The sequence below is a fragment of the Rhinoderma darwinii genome, chromosome 3, assembly GCF_050947455.1.
Source record: "Rhinoderma darwinii isolate aRhiDar2 chromosome 3, aRhiDar2.hap1, whole genome shotgun sequence".
NCBI classification, from domain to species: domain Eukaryota; kingdom Metazoa; phylum Chordata; class Amphibia; order Anura; family Rhinodermatidae; genus Rhinoderma; species Rhinoderma darwinii.
This window is the reverse complement of record NC_134689.1, coordinates 242,792,642-242,807,895: the sequence shown is the minus strand read 5'-3', so window position 1 is coordinate 242,807,895 and position 15,254 is coordinate 242,792,642. Positions and strand designations below refer to the sequence as shown.

Below are 15,254 nucleotides of genomic sequence, written 5' to 3'. Positions count from 1 at the left end.
AAAACCGTGAGAAATTGGTACAGAAAGTATATTGAAAAATAACTTACCTTCTGATTATTGAATAAATAACCTTCATTCGATGAAATCACACTATGAGCTGCCGTAATAGAAGTCTATAGACAGGGCAATGTGAAAACACATTTGCTAATTAACAAATATACGCAGTAATTGCAAAAGCTAAATTATCCCCGGCTCCTTTAATATAAACAGTACAGTACACGTGACATAAGTACGATGGGATAGTAATGTCCGCCCCTCATCTTCCAACTCCTGATTGGACAGTAACCCAAGTGTCATCATCTCATCTGCAACTACACTATCCGGAGGATGCAGGGTGAAGAAGAAATCAGAAAAAAATACTTTGGAACTAGCTGGGTTCTGAACTCTACAGAAGTTGTACCTGGCAGAAAAAAAAGTGGGTTTGACAACACAACACAGGAGCAGCTGCAAGTAAAGAGCAGTGAGCTGTTTGCTTGAAAAGAACCCTGCACTGAAGAGAAAACCCACACACAAGAGCTTGATCAGAGACGTGCCCATAAAAAAGGAAGCAGGGAGGGGGCACATCCTGGCACGACTAAGGCAGAGACTTCATATATTTAAAGATAGTCGACCTGGAGATCTGAGGTGAGTTTATTTATGTGATCAAGAATAGACATTATGCTCATTGTAATGTGTTATGAGTCATATTACAGCATAACAAAGAAAGTTATACACCGACACAGGCAGCATATAGTGCCAGTCTCTTCTCTAAAGCCTTTTTTCCTTTACACGTATTTTAGAGTTCAATGCATTACATACACGTGTAGCAGATCTGAGTTTGTCTTGCGTAAAACTCATGATATCCCAATGAAATTTGTTTATTTGTTTTTTCAAAGAGATGCAGGAAACGTTGCCACTAAGCCTTTGTAAATAGTAAGCTGGGCAGTAAAAGACCTGGGCACTGTTCCCTCTAAGCTGGGCGATCCACAACAGCATCAAATAAATATTGCCATATAGCAGCCAAATAATTATCCGTACAGCAGCCAGATACACTGTGCCACATAGCGTCAAGATAAATAGTGTTATACAGCATCCATATAATTAGATTTATACAGCATAGTGTTTAAAATCTAAACACTATAAAACTTCAGGTAAATATTGTATACATCATCCAGATAAATTACGGCAGCCCGGAAAATGTCTGGGCTCCCTAACAAGACAAGATGTGGAGGCCTCCCAGGTGAAGGGGCAATAATATGACTGCTGGTCTAGTTTAATCAAGGGGTAAAAGATAACAACACAAATGGGCTAGGGAAGTAAAGGGATTAAATATGACATGGTCTAAGGCAGTTAAGGGGTTAATGACAACTTCCCTGGTGGTTTAGAATAATGGAGAGGTTAAATCTAGCTTCCCTAGGTGACTAGGGCAGTGAAGGGGTTAATGCTAGTTTTACTGGTGGCCTATTGTAGGGGTTTATAAAAATAATCAAGGTGGTGTAGGGCAGTGAAGGGGTTAAAGGGGTTGTCCAGGATTAGAAAAAAAGGATTTGCTTTTTTCCCCAGAAACATTTAAGCCCCATTCCCTGGGCGCGGTTTCTGGGAAACACTTTTTTTATTTTTAGAATGTCTGCATCCCTAGTGATCTAGGATAGTGAAGAGGTTAATGCTTCATATCTGGTGTCCAGTGGGTTATTTAGCCCACCAGGCTCCTGTCTTGTCCTTTGACAGGAAGCTGAACACTGACTGTATTCAGCTTCCTCTTCCTGACTTGTACCAATCATAGCGATCAGTGAAGCGAATAGCGATCAGAGAAGGAAATAGCGGTCAGAGAAGGGAATAGAGATCAGAGAAGGGAATAGCGGTCAGAGAAGGGAATAGCGATCAGAGAAGGGAATAGCGATCAGAGAAGGGAATAGTGATCAGAAAAGGGAATAGAGATCAGAGAAGGGAATAACGATCAGAGAAGGGAATAGCAATCAGAGAAGGGAATAGAGATCAGAGAAGGGAATAGCGATCAGAGAATTGAATAGCGATCAGAGAAGGGAATAGCGATCAGAGAAGGGAATAACGATCAGAGAAGGGAATAGCGATCAGAGAGGGGAATAGGGATCAGAGAAGGGAATAGCGATCAGAGAAGGAAATAGCGATCAGAGAAGGGAATAGCGATCAGAGAAGGGAATAGCGATCAAAGAAGGGAATAGCGATCAGAGAAGGGAATAGCGATCAGAGAAGGGAATAGAGATCAGAGAAGGGAATAGCGGTCAGAGAAGGGAATAGCGATCAGAGAAGGGAATAGCGATCAGAGAAGGGAATAGTGATCAGAAAAGGGAATAGAGATCAGAGAAGGGAATAACGATCAGAGAAGGGAATAGCAATCAGAGAAGGGAATAGAGATCAGAGAAGGGAATAGCGATCAGAGAATTGAATAGCGATCAGAGAAGGGAATAGCGATCAGAGAAGGGAATAACGATCAGAGAAGGGAATAGCGATCAGAGAGGGGAATAGGGATCAGAGAAGGGAATAGCGATCAGAGAAGGAAATAGCGATCAGAGAAGGGAATAGCGATCAGAGAAGGGAATAGCGATCAGAGAAGGGAATAGCGATCAGAGAAGGGAATAGCGATCAGAGAAGGGAATAGAGATCAGAGAAGGGAATAGCGGTCAGAGAAGGGAATAGCGATCAGAGAAGGGAATAGCGATCAGAGAAGGGAATAGTGATCAGAAAAGGGAATAGAGATCAGAGAAGGGAATAACGATCAGAGAAGGGAATAGCAATCAGAGAAGGGAATAGAGATCAGAGAAGGGAATAGCGATCAGAGAATTGAATAGCGATCAGAGAAGGGAATAGCGATCAGAGAAGGGAATAACGATCAGAGAAGGGAATAGCGATCAGAGAGGGGAATAGAGATCAGAGAAGGGAATAGCGATCAGAGAAGGAAATAGCGATCAGAGAAGGGAATAGCGATCAGAGAAGGGAATAGCGATCAGAGAAGGGAATAGCGATCAGAGAAGGGAATAGCGATCAGAGAAGGGAATAGAGATCAGAGAAGGGAATAGCGATCAGAGAATGGAATAGCGATCAGAGAAGGGAATAGAGATCAGAGAAGGGTAAAGGGATATCGAAGACTGCGGCTGTGATGAAACTGCCGCACAGTCCTCTCTGTCATCAGGCAGACCGTTTCATGAGCGCTCTACATGATCACTAAAAGGGGAGCTCATGGAATTTCCTTATGCAAATGGGAAAGTGAATACGGGTGAACCTACTACATTATTTTAACTCAGAGAGCTATCACAATACAGAAACAATGCCACATGTAAAGATTTAAAAGGGTTTTCCAGAATGTTACATTGATTATAATGTAATGGATGAAATCCGCAGATAAATTAATCACAACATCCACAATGAAATCAGCATATGTTGCATGAGGATTTCCACACCTTTATATTTACGCTGTGTGTGAGTGGTCACAGTGACAATGGATAGCAAGGTGGCATTTGGGAAATTTACACAGACTGCTACTGAGGATCAGGCAGATTTGCCACTGTTAGCAGGGCATAAAAGGATAGTAAAGTATATGGTGGATTTGCAGCTGTGAAATCATCTGCTTGTAAAGTTTATCTGATACAGGAGAAACAAGTAGAAGGTGATTGATGAGATTTAAAGGGGTTACTGTAGGACAGATATTTTGGTGTAAATATGTCATTATGCAGATAGCAGGACAGGGACACATATTTAAAGAGAAACTGCACTTTTAAGAGACAACGTTTGACATGTCATAGAGACATATAAGAAGTTTTAATCGGTGGGGTTTCAGGTGTTCACCAATTGCTGAAATGAAGGTGCCAAAACTCTAACCCGAGTGCTCTGGACCTTCGCCTGTGATCGGCGCTCCTTTTAAGGCTGAAGACGGGCTCTCATAGAACATCTATAAGCTCGTATTAAGTCTAATGAGGAGTGTAGATCACAGCAGGAGGTGTAGAGCTTGGCTCAGCGTTTCTGCACCTTCGTTTCAGCCATCGGTGGGAGTCTGAGTACCTGGACCCCCACCGATCAAAACTTCTGAAATATCTCTATGACATATCAAAGGTTTTTTTGAAAGTGCAGATACTCTTTAACTACGGATTTGTTTTACCCTTTTTTTTATTTTTATTTTTTTTAAAGCTGGTGCACTATCTTGTGGGACAATAGGTTTCAACGCAGCATTTTTCAAACATCAAGACGGCTGCAACGCAATGCATATAATTCCAAGCAGTCATATAACCCCAAAACAGAGTGTGTGGTCTTCCTCACAAACCAGTCTACTTGTTGCAGTTCTTTAGTATATAAAGTGATAAAAGTAGACAAGCAGAAACATAAACAGAACATTTCATTAGGATGTTCACACAGTAAACTGTATTTTATACATAAACCACAGGAATAAATAGGTGAAATGGGCAGGACGTAAGTTCACTGGTTAGATGCCACGGTCAATAGCGACCGTGGTGTTTGAGCGGATAGACAGAGGAAGGAGGCTCCTTCTGTCCCATGATCACCTCCCCTCGTGATGAAATCGCGGGTTGCCAATCGGTTGCTATGGCCTATTAAATGCCTCCAGGTCTGCCTCCTGTGATCTATTATTAAGCCTTGCCAGAGTCAAGGCTTAATAGTAGAGCACAGATAGAGGCAATTCATACGGTGGATTAAAAAATAAAGTAAACATTTTTTAATGACATTTTTTTATGAACTGTTTTTATTAATTTTCATCATTTAACAGCATAACAATATCCACATTCATATTACATGCGTTATTAAATGTACACACCTTAGCAAAACATGAAAACAAATGGTTTATACCAAGCAATGGTAGAATATTAAGCGAAAAAAATTGAGGACAAGGAGTCACAGCACCACAAATAATAGAAATAAGTACAAAATTTTATTTAATATAATATCATACACAAAAAAGACCTTTTTAAAAAATAGCAAGGATCTAAAAAACAATGTATGTGTGGACCACTCACAGATGATAATATTACCACGGGTATGTTGTATAAAGTGCACAATTGAAACAAACATATGTGCACCAGGCAGTAACACAAAAAGGCATAAGTTAGTGATGTGTCATCGCAGTGTCTCACCTGTATTATAAAATATAACGTTGTACATATACCTTGGAGGTGCTTTGACATCGTTTTGGTTGCACCTAACCAGTGATTTTGACCTGTTAGTACGTATTTTGATAATGGTAGAATATTATAGTGGAAGTCTACTAACATTAAACAAACAATAGAAAAAAACAACTATCATCTAATGAAAAAAACAAAACACAAATTAGCCTGCCGCTAATCCCCTCGACTCCCATTGAACAATCCACGTCACCAGCCTCCCACCCAATCTTTAATAAACATAAAACAATTCTAATAACTAATATTTTTTCCATCTTTCACCCAAAATTATGTAAGCAATAAAAAAAGTAAACATAATTGGTATAGCCGCGTTCATAAAAGTCTGAATTATTAAAATGTCAAGTTATTTTACCCGCCGTATGAACGCTGTAGGGAAAAAAAATCTCAATGCAAGCTTTGCTGTTTTTTTGTTACCTCGGTTCTCCAAAAACATAGAATAAAAAGTGACCATAAAGTCGCATGAACTACAAAATGATACCAATAAAAACAATCTTGTCGCAAAAAAACAAGCCCTGAAATTGCTAAATTGAAGGAAAAATAAAAAATGTATAACTCTCAGACTACGGCGACACAAAAATATATGTTTTTCAGCAAATAGTTTTTTCTTTGTAAAACTAGTAAAATATAAAAAAAAACGATATTAATTTGGTATTGTCGTAATTGTAGTGACCCACAAAATAAAGTAAACATGTCATTTTTACTGCACGATGAACACCGTAAATACAAATCCCAAAAGACAATGGAGGAATCGCTGTTTTTCTCGGTTTTCCAGTACATTATAGGGTACATTCAATTATGTCATTAAAAACTACAACTCGTCCCACAAAAAACAAGCACCCAATAAAATAAATACAAAGTTATGCCTCTTAGAATGCGACAATGGAAAATCTAAAACGAAAAAGACAAAATTATCTGTGTCTCCAAGGGGTTTAACTGCTACGATTTTGGAGGGCTTAAGTTTACCATAGTAATTATTGGACAGCCGTAATACAGCACCATGCAGCTTTCTAAATACTAGCTGCAATCAGTTGTCAGAGTGGTACGAGGACATATGTGTAATATCTTTCCATAGGACTGTGTTACCTTATATCCCATGTTACACAGAGATCATTAAAATGTTCTACCGGTACAAACCAACAGCAAAAGCTACATTCACAGTTGAGAAAATATATCTCCTTATGCAGTGAAGGATAATAACTGTCATTTGTTTCCTCTTGTTTTTCAGATGTCATCCATATCAGTTCCTGGAGGTGAAGGTATGATTAAAATTACAGTGTTACCAGATATAGAGGTAGGACATTCCACTACTAAGGAGCCTGTGCAGAGGAGATTGGTGGATACCCCAATCTCACCTATAGAACCAAAACCCCACCTTACCCCCTATCACAGCCATATAAAGGAGAGGTGGCTGCATATGCGCATGACCGAGAGCCACACACACAAGTAGCCATCTTTCCACCATTTCTCCGCTGGATAGGATTGCCAAACAGCCATCAGGTTATCCCGGTTTTCCTGAGATGGAGGTCCCAGAGATGAGCATCATATACACTATCTATATAGTTAAAAACTGCCAGGGGCGCAACTAGACAATGCTGAGCAGAGCAGAAGAAGCAACCTGGACAGGGAGGGTGGAGTCCCCCATATCCTCAGGTGGTGTAGGCACAAGGGCTTGTTCCCTCCTTTCTACATGGCACCCCTTAACGCCAGGTTTGAACAAATATATTTATAAAGTATACGGTTTATGTGTAGACTGTACGGTATGAGTGGAGTTGGGAAAAATCTGCTTAATAATTTTGCACTTAATATTGTTACACAAATGTCAAAGCTAATATAATAAATATGATTGTCATAAACCTAGTAGCTAACTTAAACCCTTAAAGAAAATGTGTGATATTCACATGAGCAAACAAGGCTTGGTTGCTATAAGTATACAGTTGATCTGGGAAAAATTGGGAACCACTTTATTAAAACGTTTGTTCTACTTTTCCCTCTGCTTATTCATATATTGTTATGCCTGCATTCTATTTTATTACTCTATATACATTTTTAGAGACATAAATTATCAGCAATTCCCTAATATTCAGATTCCCAGTGGTTACCCTGATATCTTAAAGAGGCTCTGTCACCAGATTTTGCAGCCCCTATCTGCTATTGCCTGTGATCGGCGCTGCAATGTAGATTACAGTAACGTTTTTATTTTTAAAAAACGAGCATTTTTGGCCAAGTTATGACCATTTTTGTAGTTATGCAAATGAGGCTTGCAAAAGTCCAAGTGGGTGTGTTTAAAAGTAAAAGTCCAAGTGGGCGTGTATTATGTGCGTACATCGGGGCGTGTTTACTACTTTTACTAGCTGGCCGTTCTGATGAGAAGTATCATCCACTTCTCTTCAGAACGCCCAGCTTCTGGCAGTGCAGATCTGTGACGTCACTCACAGGTCCTGCATCGTATCGGACACATCGGCACCAGAGGCTTCAGTTGATTCTGCAGCAGCATCGGCGTTAGCAGGTAAGTCGATGTAGCTACTTACCTGCAAACGCTGATGCTGCTGCAGAATCATCTGTAGCCTCTGGTGCCGATGTGTCCCCGCTCGTCTGACACGATGCAGGACCTGTGAGTGACGACACAGCGTGATCTCTCGAGAACACGGCTGTGTCTGCACTGCCAGAAGCTGGGCGTTGTGAAGAGAAGTGGATGATACTTCTCATCAGAACGCCCAGCTAGTAAAAGTATTAAAATGTACGCACATAATACACGCCCACTTGGACTTTTACTTTTAAACACACCCACTTGGACTTTTGCAAGCCTCATTTGCATAACTACAAAAATGGTCATAACTTGGCCAAAAATGCTCGTTTTTTAAAAATAAAAACGTTACTGTAATCTACATTGCAGCGCCGATCACCTGCAATAGCAGATAGGGGCTGCAAAATCTGGTGACAGAGCCTCTTTAACAGACTATAGGCTGCTGTGTATGGTACGGCAGCCTGTAGTCTATAAATGGAGCAACAGGATGGGGAAAAAGCTATGAGAGATTTAATCAACCAAACTAATGTGGGATCCACTAGGGTTTATATTTATAGTAAGCAAGATATTTCTATGCAAGGAAGATTTTAGTTTAGAAGAAACTATTGTGTTGATGCTTCTATCATTTAGTACCGTAGTTATCTGCCATTGCAGCGCCTTGTTAGTGGCGCAAACTGTATGGGTTTGATAGTATTCGCTTAGTTAATGTGGCATGAGAGCAATGGAGATCTTTTCTAACATTTCTTGACAATAATAAGTAAAGGGAAAAATAATGTATGTAATAATATATAATAAAAATACTTTCTATCACCTTCCTCTCTGAGATTGTCATTTGTTATTCTCTGTTGTCTTTCTAAGATGTTTTCCAGTTTCGCATTGCTGATGTAATTGCAAAGAAACGTGATGGCTTGGCACTGTCCGAACAGGAGATCAGACATGTGGTAAAAGCAACAATGACTGGCCAAGCTCAAGATAGCCAGCTAGGTAAACAGACCGATAACAATTGTAATGGAAATAGTGGAGTGCAATTCAATGAAAGACATTATAAACCTTCAAAAATGCTCCATTATATGTAGAGGCATTCACACAGTACACATTATCATGCTTCAAACATGTCTGTATGCTATTTATTCATTTTTTTGCAGCAAGTTTTTTTTATCCTGCCAAGAGGCATAACTAGAATTCAAAGGGCTCTATTGCAAAGTCAGGGATGGACCCTACCACCTAGTTGACAGCAGCATAAATAATAAATAGAGATGAATGCATTTTTTTCAGGTCCAATTCTATCAAATCAGTCATCTGATTCGATCCGAATTAATTCACTGCAAATCACAAGTGCCCCGATTGCCTGGAAAACTCGTAACTGATTCTCTGATGTCTTCTAGGACTGTATCCAACCCCTTTCAAGCTCTTAACGCCAAGCCAGCTGTTAGGAAATGCCCATCCCCTTAAGATTACCATGACTACTAGTCTAGCTTCTTGGCAGTTTTGGTTTTATTTGTTGAGCCTATCCCACTTCCTTGTCTTTCTTCCTACCTGATTGAAGTGTGGAGTATTTAAGGCTGGGTTGGTTCTGTTTTCTTTGCTTGTGAATTTCCTTGCTGAATGTGTTTGATCAAGCTTCTGACTATACCCTGTACCTTTGACTGTTTGAAATTTTTGAAACTGGACCTCGGCTTGTCTCTGGATTACCCTTTGCTTACTGATTTGGACTTTCTGCTCCCGGCTGGTACTGACCTCTGCTATTCCTGACATCCCCTAGCTTTGTTATTTGGACTTTCTGTTTACCCTCTGGCTATCTTGTTATTTGTTCTGGTGTTGCCTGCATTGCACCTCTTATCCAACACCGAACACTGTTAAAACAACCTGAGTTCTATGCTGCAAAATCCAACCTGCCTTGCGGTGGACTCTGGCAAAAACCATAGAGTAGCCTTAGACTCTGTTGATCAGAGTTCTGACAGATTTGGGGTTGCAGATTTACTTGCATGCTCATTCCTCACATTCTCCAGCAGCCTTTGGGCGGGTTCACACATAGCGGAATTTCACTTAAATTCCGCTGCGGACACTCCGCAGCGTTAATCCGCAGCGGAGCCGTTTCTCCATTGACTTTCACTTTAATTTAGCAGTGTTCGTTTACACGATGCGTACAATTCCGCTGCGGAGCATAGGCTGCGGAGCGGAATTTGGTGTCCGCAGCATGCTCTGTCTGTTGCGGAGCAGTGGCGGACTGGTTGCGGACTCATGGCGGAATTTCTCCATTGACTTCAATGGAGAGTCAAAATTCCGCAATGAAGTCCGCAGATCTTATGTGTGCTGCGGAGCGTATTGTTTTTACTACCATGACATTTCTTCATTCTGGCTGGACCTATGTATTTCTAGGTCTACAGCCAGACTGAGGAAGTCAATGGGGCTCCCGTAATGACGGGAGCGTTGCTAGGAGACGTCTGTAAATAGTCACTGTCCAGGGTGCTGAAAGAGTTACGCGATCGGCAGTAACTGTTTCTGCACCCGGGACAGTGACTACCGATCTCAATATACATGTATCTGTAAAAAAAAATATAAGTTCATACTTACCGAGAACTCCCTGCGTCTGTCTACAGTCCGGCCTCCCAGGATGACGTTTCAGTGTAAGAGACGGCTGCAGCCAATCACAGGCCAAGCACAGGCTGCAGCGGTCACATGGACTGGAGCGTCATCCAGGGAGGTCGGGCCGGATGCCGAAAGAGGGACGCGTCACCAAGACAACGGGCGGTAAGTATGAATTTCTTTGACTTTCACTAGGGAAAGTGCTGTCCCTTCTCTCTATCCTGCACTGAATAGGGAGAAGAGAAGCACTTTTCCTGCAGTCCGCAGCGGCCAGTCCGCATCAATTTTCTGCACATTTTGTGCAGATCCGCTGCAGAATCTGCAACGCAGATTCTGTGCGGCATTGATGCGGACAGTTGCGGAGGAATTCCGCCATGTGTGGTCATGCCCTTAGGGGAATCGTTCACATAGCAATTCCATAAACTTCCACCCTGGGAATTGCTCAACCAGTGATTCTATAACACCAGCATTAGTCATATCATCCACCTATACCCCACATGATTGACTGTTCTGTGGGCAAGGCATTATGGCAGCCGGCATTTTGATGTGCCGCAAAACCAAAAAGTTTCAGATTTTGCTAAATCCGGGCCTTTTGGGAAATTCGGACCGAATGCGATTCCTGTAGAATAGATGCGTTCATCTCTAATAATAAAAAAAAGTCTGAACTGTGCCTTACATGATTACAAAGTCCATTTTCCCCCTTTTATTTTAGCACAAGCACATTGCAAAACAAGATACATGATATCAGACTCCATTGAGCTAAACCATAAAAAAAATGTTTGCAATTTGGACATATTCAGTCAAATGTTTCCAAACTTCATGTACTGGTGGTTGATTTGACAGCCAAGACTTGGCCATTTCTTTTCTAGCAATGAAGAACGCAATTAAAATGGCATCATGGAACTTTGTAGCTAGAATACATTTATTGTCACCTAAAACTCTGGTTAGTGGATTCAAAGGAACGGTTACAAAGTCCATTTGATTCATCCATTACATTATTTTTTACTCACCATCATTTATTTCTTATTGCTCTATATAATGATGAGGAGAGAATCTGTTTGTGTAGGGGAGAATAATAAGTTTCTAGGGCATCTGGAAACTCTTCATATTTCACAAAGTGATTTCAAACATGTGCAATGATGAACAGAGCCGTACCTTTCTTTATTAAAGGGGTTGCCCGCTCTTAAAAGCCCTTTTTTCCAGAGGGGTCCGATAACAATGTTTAAATCTCCAGCTGCGCCATCTCAGGGGAAATTAAGCAATACACAGCTCCCATTGAAATCAATGGATTGTCCATATAGTAGGAGACACTCTATTATAAGGAAAGGACAGTTGTTCAAACTAGAAAAAAAACACCTATTTCTGCCTGACAAAGCTTACATGAGTATTGTGAATACAATGCTGGTTGGGCTGTAAGTAACATTGATATCCTTGTTTCCACCTAGAACATCGAAGTGTTAAATGTACTGTATTCTAAGATTAATAAGCTTAATAACTCTAAGACGGAAGCCTTACCACTTAATATTCCCCCACAGCTTACTTCGACACTACAAACAGAATTTAAATACACATGGAAGGATGAGGCGATTAAATATTTAGGTGTCCAGATCACCCGCACATACACCTCCTTATATAAACGTAACTTCTCCCCCTTCTTCCAGGAAATGAACACACTACTGTCTAGATGGTCTTCCCTTCCGCTGTCCTTCTTTGGTAGAATATCTGCAGTTAAAATGACTATTCTGCCAAAGTATTTGTATCTCTTGGAGACCCTCCCGGTGCCTATACCACGTAGCGAAATTCGTAGGTTTCAATCAGCCTTATTGAAATACATTTGGGCAGGGAAACGCCACAGAATACCAAAATCAGTCCTACTTTCTACCACTGCAACAGGCGGCCTAGCTGTCCCTGATGTATATCGATACTACCTAGCTATGCATCTCCGTAGAATTCCTGGTTGGACTTCGAGGTGGGCATATACTAAATGGGCAGAGATTGAGAAGTTGTGGATCGCTCCCACTCACCCGAATTCGCTGCTGTGGTCTGGGAAGGTGGAGGCTTGGCCAAAACCCCTATTAGGTCCCATGTTGTTCACTAAGAACATATGGAAGCTAGCTAAAGCCCTATATCCCTTGTCCTCTCCCAAATCACCAATGACCTCTTTCTTATTTAACCCGGCCCTACCTGACGGACTCACTGCGAGGATGACTAAACCATCGTCACGAGCTGGATTGTTTTATTTTGCGGACATCATGGACCCATGCTCGAGAACGGTCTTACCGTTCTCGACACTGCAGTCTAAATATAACCTACCACCCAACATATACTTTAGCTATCTACAGATCACCCACTACGCCAATTCTCTTCCTGGTGATAGCAGTTTCTCTAAACCTACGCCCTTCGAAATTCTCTGCAAGACTATCACCTCCACTAGTGGTCTAATCTCTGAAATATACAGTATCCTCTCCTCTTCAGGAGGTAATGAGAATCCCAAACATAGCTATATGATTAAGTGGGAGACCTATATGGATAGGGAGATCCCCCTGTCGCTGTGGCAAATCATATGGTCGCAAGCTACGAAGTCCTCTCTTTGTGCCGCCTACACGGAGAACCAATATAAAATTCTGATGTATTGGTATCATACCCCGGACTTTCTCCATCACATATATCCTCTTGTTTCGGATAGATGTTGGAGGTGCTGCAGCGATAGGGGGATGCTTCCTCATATATTTTGGGACTGCCGATTGATCCGCCCCTTCTGGATGGAGGTTGCGGGATTACTTCATACACTGTTGGGGGTCTATGTTCCATTGTCAGCGCTAACTTTTCTGCTTAATGTACCGCCGAAAGGGCTCCGTAAAATTTCCTCTAGACTACTACTACATGTGCTCACTGCAGCTAAGTGTCTCATTGCAGCTCGGTGGAAGAGAATTGGTCCCCCTGTAGTGACAGACTTGTATTCTAGAATAAGAGAGGTTAGAAGAATGGAATCTTTGACAGCCTCCTTGAACAATATGTCTGCATGAAGTCTGGTCACCATGGGATGTATTTGATTCATCTAGACCGCCCTGAACCACATAACACTAGTTCTAACCTCTTACTGATGTATTCAGATCAAACCAGGATATCTCTTTGCTTTCTCCCCTCCCCCTTCTATTGTCTTGTCGTATATGTTGTATATGTTTGCTAGTTTTCTTTTTATTTATTTCTTTTTATTACTTCTCTGAAAGCAGAGTCTACTTAAGCGATAGAAAAATATGGGGTCCATATATTACCAAATTACTTGTTCTTGGTTGGGATTTTTTTTTCGTGACATGACTGATTTTTCCTATGATGCTCATTGTAGAATGTGTGATATTTTTGGTATTCACCATGTTATACCTCCATACCACCCCTGCCACGGCTTATACTCTGTATTGTATTGATACCATGTATGTTTTGTTCTTTATGAAAAATAAAAAAATATATAATTCAAAAAAAATAAATAAATGTACTGTATTCTCCTTATCCTGCTCTGTGACAGACAGATCCATAAAGTTACAGAAAATCCTATGAAGGTAGTGAATGTTTTCACTGAGGAGGGATTTAGGACATGACAACGATCTACCATTTCTTGCTGGTAGAGCCACAAATATTCTTTGAAGAGATGTGAAACCAATGCACTTTTTAGCAAAGACTTTAAAATAGAAATGAATAAAGCTGAATAAAATAAATGAAAAAAAAAGAAAAAAATAAGTTCTCTCTTATTTAGTTCTATGATGTAACCCAATTCTGATGTAAAAATCAAGAACATTCATCCATCATGCAGAACACATGGCACATTGTATGTTTTTACCTCCAGGGGCTCTGCTTATGGCGGTCCGTCTCCAAGGAATGAACCCAGAAGAAACCTTGACGCTGACAAGGGAAATGGTGGCCTCCGGCTGTGTACTCAAATGGCCAGAGGAATGGAGCGCTTTGTTGGTTGACAAACATTCTACAGGAGGAGTTGGGGACAAAGTAAGCCTAGCGCTGGCTCCAGCACTAGCTGCCTGCGGTTGCAAGGTATTAGTCCAGTGTACATCCCTCTATTTTGCCACTAGAGATAGTTAGGAATCTATTGTAACAATTGGAGCAATAGCCGGGTTCCCATATCTACACCTCTTCCTAAAGCAGCAGACAATCCTTACTGCTGCCAAAAAGCAAATGACATTCTGCTAACACCACCTTTTACTTACCACTTTTAAATTATTTCTCACAAATTATTATTCATGCCATTTCTAGATAACATATCACCCAAGCTCCAACTACCAGGACTTAGGCCTCATTTAGAAGAGCGTAATATACGCGCGTGCGACGCGCGTGCTTTTCACGCGTGTCGTACGCACCTATATTACTCTATGGGGCAGTGCAGACAATGCGTGAATTTTGCGCAGCGCGAGTGCGTTGCGTAAAACTCACGACATGTTCTATAATCGTGCGTTTTTCGCGCATCACGCACCCATTGAAGTCAATGGGTGCGTGAAAACCACGCAGGTCGCACGGAAGCACTTCCGTGCGAACTGCGTGATTCGCGCAAGAGCTGTCAAACTCTGAATGTAAACAGAAAAGCACCACGTGCTTTTCTGTTTACTAACATCCAAACGGAGTGTCTTAGAGATGAGCGAACCGTCCGAACCGAACAGAACTTCACCGGGTTCGGCCGAACTCGTTTTGACCGAACCCGGCAAAAAATGTTCCGGTACGCGACGTCAGGAGACAGTCATTGTCCAGGGTGCTGAAAGAGTTCAACTGGTTCAGCACCCTGGACAGTGACTTCCGATCACAATATACATGAACGTGTAAAAAAAAAAAGATGTTCTGATTTACCGATAACTCCTGTCTTCTTCCTCCAGTCTGACCTCCCGGGATGACGATTCAGTGACAGCTGCAGCCAATCACAGGCCAAGCACAGGCTGCAGCCAATCACAGGCTGCAGCGGTCACATGGACTGCCGCTTCATCCAGGGAGGTGGGGCCGGA

General features: G+C 41.5%; 1 protein-coding gene across 1 annotated transcript in view; it reads left to right on the top strand.

Moving 5' to 3' along the window:
- The first annotated feature begins 365 nt into the window (after positions 1–365).
- TYMP (thymidine phosphorylase) overlaps positions 366–15,254 on the top strand; it is a 44,929-nt gene continuing 30,040 nt past the window's right edge. The window contains exons 1-4 of the mRNA XM_075855121.1: positions 366–624; positions 6,370–6,400; positions 8,527–8,652; positions 14,096–14,298. Of these exons, the coding sequence (XP_075711236.1) occupies positions 6,370–6,400; positions 8,527–8,652; positions 14,096–14,298 (360 nt within the window). The 5' untranslated portion in view covers positions 366–624. The remainder of the gene's footprint in view (positions 625–6,369; positions 6,401–8,526; positions 8,653–14,095; positions 14,299–15,254) is intronic.